The sequence below is a fragment of the Palaemon carinicauda genome, chromosome 15, assembly GCF_036898095.1.
Source record: "Palaemon carinicauda isolate YSFRI2023 chromosome 15, ASM3689809v2, whole genome shotgun sequence".
NCBI classification, from domain to species: domain Eukaryota; kingdom Metazoa; phylum Arthropoda; class Malacostraca; order Decapoda; family Palaemonidae; genus Palaemon; species Palaemon carinicauda.
This window is the reverse complement of record NC_090739.1, coordinates 94,717,198-94,722,197: the sequence shown is the minus strand read 5'-3', so window position 1 is coordinate 94,722,197 and position 5,000 is coordinate 94,717,198. Positions and strand designations below refer to the sequence as shown.

Sequence of the window (5,000 nt, the reverse complement as noted above, 5' to 3'; positions counted from 1 at the left end):
TCTAAAGCACTGGGTCAATTATAAAGCAGTGATAAATCATATTGAACAATAATAATGTTGAACTTGAAACCATTACTGTGTAACTTCGCATTGAAAGTTGATTTGCTCATAAATGTGGGATATGACTTTTATTTACTATATATATATATATATATATATATATATATATATATATATATATATATATATATATATATATATATATATATATATTAGAAAATGCATAAACAGTGAAACATCTCTATCATAATGGTAGTATGACAGCCCCTAACCAAATACTGATGTATAACTCTATCAATTACTGACTTCCCAATAAATTTTCAATACAGTGAAAATTTTAGGATATAGTTATGTCAATTTGAACACCAAGCTCTTTTATCACATAACAAAAGCAAGACATAATTAGGGAAATATCATTTACAATATATACAACAGTAAACTTTACAGTGTGATCCAAGTGTATTGTTATGCACCCCATCTCCCCCCCCCCCCTTGAATATTTTTGGGAGTTCTATATCATAAATGTCTATGATGGGAGACAAAAAAGGAAACTATCATGTGTTTTCACAATCCTAAATCAATAAAGGTGACCATCATGGCTTCGTTTATTCAATCTAAGATACAACAAAGCAAGAAAGTATATTTATAATCCATTTATTTACTATGCTCATATAAACATGAAAGCTTATTTCATACCAGAACATTCAACACCACTTTAGGTATTCGGTTATGATGGTGGTGTGTTGAGGTCATCAAGGTCAGAAAGTGATCCCAGCATGACACTGAATCCTAACACGTTAGCTATGGTACTGAGCCTTTGGTCAAATATGCCAAGACTTAGTTAGCTTGAAGATGGCTGTAGCGTGGGAGCCATACTTGATTACTGCTGACTTGGCTGCTGCTTGACTTGCCTCATGCTGACTTGCCTGCTACTGACATGGCTATTGCTACTGTTACTGATGAAGACTTTACTGTTGCTGCAGAAACTTTCCTGCTGTTGCCGAGACAACTTTCCTGCTGTTGCTGAAGGCTTGGCTGGTTCTGCTGAAGACTTGGCTACTGCTCCTGTTGCTGCTGCTGCTGTTGTTGCTGCTGCTGCTGATGCTGCTACTGCTGCTGCTGCTGCTGATGCTGTTGAAGACTTGGCTGCTGCTGCTGCTGAAGACTTGGCTGCTACTGAAAACTTAGCTGAGGAGGAGGAGGACCTGGCACCTGCTGCTGTGGCTCCTGCGGTTCTTGCGGCTACTGCTGCTCTTGCAGCTCCTGCTGCTCTTGCTGCTGCTGCTGCTGCAGAAATCTTGGCTTCTGCTGTTGGTGAGGCACTGATGCAGGAGGTGGCGTACTAGTAAAACTGGGCATGTCTCCACACAGCCTGAGTCTTCCACATATGCTGGTACTGGTCATTGTAGCCAAATGAAGGTATATAACTTAGCTAGAGGGGCTGCCAGTGTGGTGAGGGTACACGTGGAGGTCAAGGTGAAGTAGGAGGTGCAGTGACAGTAGAAGTGTCAGGTAGCAGGCTATTACTGTCCATAAGCTCAGTCAGTAGCTGGTTGATACTAGACCTCCCCTTCTTGTATTCTTGTAGGTGGCCTTCGATATGGTCATTAGAGTGTCCCTAGCATAGTTTGCAAAGCCTTTCATGGCTGTCATTGGGTGCTGCTGAGCCTGGGTGATGTTTTTTAGGATGCTCCCAGATTCTGCCGCTCACTTCCTCATTGATTGCTTAATGTCCTTCTGCCTTTTTTCTGCCAGTTGGGTAGGTTGATGACAGGGTAGTAGCAGCCTCATCTTGTCTAATGTCGACACAGGCATTCTTAGTAGCCTCCAGGTCTCTCCTGTGTTGTTGGATGATTGACTTGACCTGCAAAGACAGAACAATATAAAATCCTAAGGAAAATTCATTCAAGTTCATACAAAATCACCTGAAAAAAAATACATATCAACATGTAATACGAGTCTTTAGGTGTAAAAAAAGTCATTATAATTAAAACTAAAGCATATTAATGCCCCTGTTCAGCGCATACAATATTCACTTTAAAATCAATGTGTAATTATTCTACTTACACTTTGCATTTCCTCTGCCCTTTGCTGGCTCACACCTTTCAGGAAGGCAAACTTGGTGAGGATCCAGTCCTCCCTCTCTTTCAGCTGTACACCAGGCTCACCACTTTTTTTTTCTTTTCCAGCCTTGTATTTGTGTCTCTCATAAATCAAAACCACCCCTGTAGATTGTCAGTATTCCGGTCCATATGTTCTTTCTCTTCCTGCCTCAGTTTTTCTTTTTTTATCTTTCTTCCTGTAGTCTGAGAGTTTTACATTTCAGAGAATTTGAGTACTCTAATAAAGTCAAGCACTTGGTGCTCTTCTGCAAAGTTCAGAATATAGTAAGTCTTTTGGGCCATTTTCTTCTTAAAGGATGTGGAGGCAGCCTTTAAAGACTGTGAGGATGTGGGAGAAGACTCCTTATAGGCTTGCCTTTGGTTTGGAGATATGAAGACATCATAATCAAAGGTATCACCACCAGTATCATGAACATCTTGAGAAGGGCCAGCGTGGACAGTAACATCTTTAGAAAGACGTGCTTGGGTCGTGAGATGAGGAGGACCAGCATTGGCAGCAGCATGATGAGGAGGAGGAATAGAAGCTGTACCTCATGTGTTTCACACACTCTAGTACACTGTAACAGTATTTCCTTTTTTCGTATATCTCAACTTTCTGTTATAACATAACAGCCAATTTGCACAGTGGATTACCACAAAATTACCAACTCCGTCCCACCTTTCCCCTCACTGCTGTGCCCTACTGTTTGATGATGCCGCCCTCCGACCCTGGCCCTTTTTTCCACGCCACGAAGCAATTGCCCTTCGCTAGTACAGATGCATTTGCATGGTTTCTGACAGCCAAGATTCAGTTTTCCATTACATGTGTTATTCACTCAAGCACCAAAGCATGCTAAGTCCTCGCAGCAATCCCTGAAGAAACTTTCCCGAAAATATCGATTGGCTCTATGAACAAAGGGACAACTCAATAGAGCCAAAACACCCTTAAAACATACCTCCAGGAGCAGTACTCCCCATCGCCCTTTGCCCGTATAGTCAAACATTTTCCGCTCTCTCAACAACAGTTGAAGGACCAAAAGGCTTCATTTACCCTCAGGGAAATGACCAATATTGCTTACCTGCCACCGGCCACAAACTACTCTCCTAAGGAGGTGTATTTGCTAGGTGCCCTTTGGGTATGACACTTACCCAAACCTGTATGCACTTCCATCCACGATGTCAATATTTTGGCCATGAAGGACCTGATGACCAAATCTAACAGCCTTATGGATATCCACTTCACCACCTTCTAGACCTTCATCAACGCTTCTAATCCTGACAAAGAGAACAGCTATTCAACATCGACCAATTTTGACATGAATGCGAAAGGACACAGACACCCACCCCATAACGTGCTGGAGTGGGAACAAAGCATCCCACCACCCACATATAACACCACTTGCTTCACATTCCAACCAATGACCTATTCAGCCACTTAAGGATGTCTATTGGCTCAAGTTATGCTACTACCACTCCAAATTCGCTGTGAAGAAAAATACGAATAGTTGTCAGAGGGCCCAAAACTTATGAGTAGGCCATTGCTTGTAGCGGTGGCCTCCCATAATCCTAATCATTACTTTTTACACGATACATGTACGGACATGAGATTTTTGTTAGACGCTGGTGCTTGTCATTCTCTTCTACCAATGCCATCCTCCAGGACACGACAGAGTCTGTCTACGTCACCAGATGTCCCCTTTGGCACTGCCAATGTATCTGTGATCCCCATCTATGGGTTTGAGACGCTCAAATTATCGCTTGGGAGCTCCAAATATCATTGGAAGTTTCTTGTTGCTGACGTCACATTACAAATCCTTGGTGCGGATTTCCTCTCCCAGTTTTACCTCCTGGTTAATGTTGCTCACCGAGGGTGTTTCAACTCAGAATTTTACTCCTTGAAACCTCTTCAACGCAGCCCCTCTGACCTTGCTCTTTTATGCCCACCTCCTCACGTCATACCCAGAAGTCTTCCGTCCAGAAGTTCATCAAACCCCCACTCTATATATCGCCATATCAAGATGATGGTACCCCCAATGTTTGCCGGATTCAGGCGTCTGGCACTGGATCGTTTGGCCACTGGTAAACAAACATTCACCTAAATGGAAGGAATAAACGTTTGCCAAAATCCTCAAGCCCATGATCATCCCATTACACCTCATCCTGAAGAAATATGGCTCACTGCACTTGTATGGGGATTACAGGCATCTGAACATGCTGACAGTAGCGGATAACTACCTGCTCCCAAACATCGCCGACGAAACCTCCTACTTGCACAAGACGAATGTTTTCCCTTCACTCGACCTCCTAAAGGGGTATTCTCAGCTACTCATGAACCCAAAAGGCATCCCAAAGACCGTCACCACCACCCTCTTCGGTACATAAATCTTCAATTACTCCTTTTATGGACATCATCATCCTGGGGCTACTTTTCAACACCTAACGATGGCCTCTTAGTGGACCTACCCTTCTGCATATGTTAGCTGGCCGACATACTTGTGTTCATATTTGTATGGTTTAATTAAAACTCATAAACCATGAAATTCAATAAAACAAATTATCAGTGCAACATGATCTATCAATTATAAATTATACTAATACCCAGTAGAAATAATTTCTTGAACTTTTTTATCTATTTTTACCTCATATATAAAATAAATTACAAAATGTAAACTTAACATCTAACCACGGATTAGTCAGCTTTGATGTTATTTTCTTATTCACAAAGGTACCTATCGATGATTTATTGGAATTTCCTGTTGCGTACTTTAGATTCTTATGAATTACCTTTACCAACCCATACTGTTATTGAACTAATTTTTTCCCCATTACAAGTGTAAAGTTTAGTTTTAATGAAGATTACTATGAAGAAGTGTTTGATATAGCTATGAGTACCCCTTC

General features: G+C 41.6%; 2 protein-coding genes across 2 annotated transcripts; both read left to right on the top strand.

Moving 5' to 3' along the window:
- Positions 1-959: 959 nt before the first annotated feature.
- On the top strand, positions 960-1,346 carry LOC137654087 (antifreeze protein Maxi-like). The gene has a single exon (XM_068387727.1). The coding sequence runs from the start codon at positions 960-962 to the stop codon at positions 1,344-1,346; it is 387 nt and encodes a 128-aa protein (XP_068243828.1).
- Positions 1,347-3,703: 2,357 nt separating this feature from the next.
- LOC137654086 (uncharacterized) lies at positions 3,704-4,201 on the top strand. Its single transcript, XM_068387726.1, has one exon. The coding sequence runs from the start codon at positions 3,704-3,706 to the stop codon at positions 4,199-4,201; it is 498 nt and encodes a 165-aa protein (XP_068243827.1).
- Positions 4,202-5,000: the final 799 nt, after the last annotated feature.

Coding starts and splice junctions, on each gene's coding strand:
- LOC137654087 (XM_068387727.1), top strand. CDS start 960: ATGAAGACTTTACTGTTGCTGCAGAAACTTTCCTGCTGTTGCCGAGAC.
- LOC137654086 (XM_068387726.1), top strand. CDS start 3,704: ATGAGATTTTTGTTAGACGCTGGTGCTTGTCATTCTCTTCTACCAATG.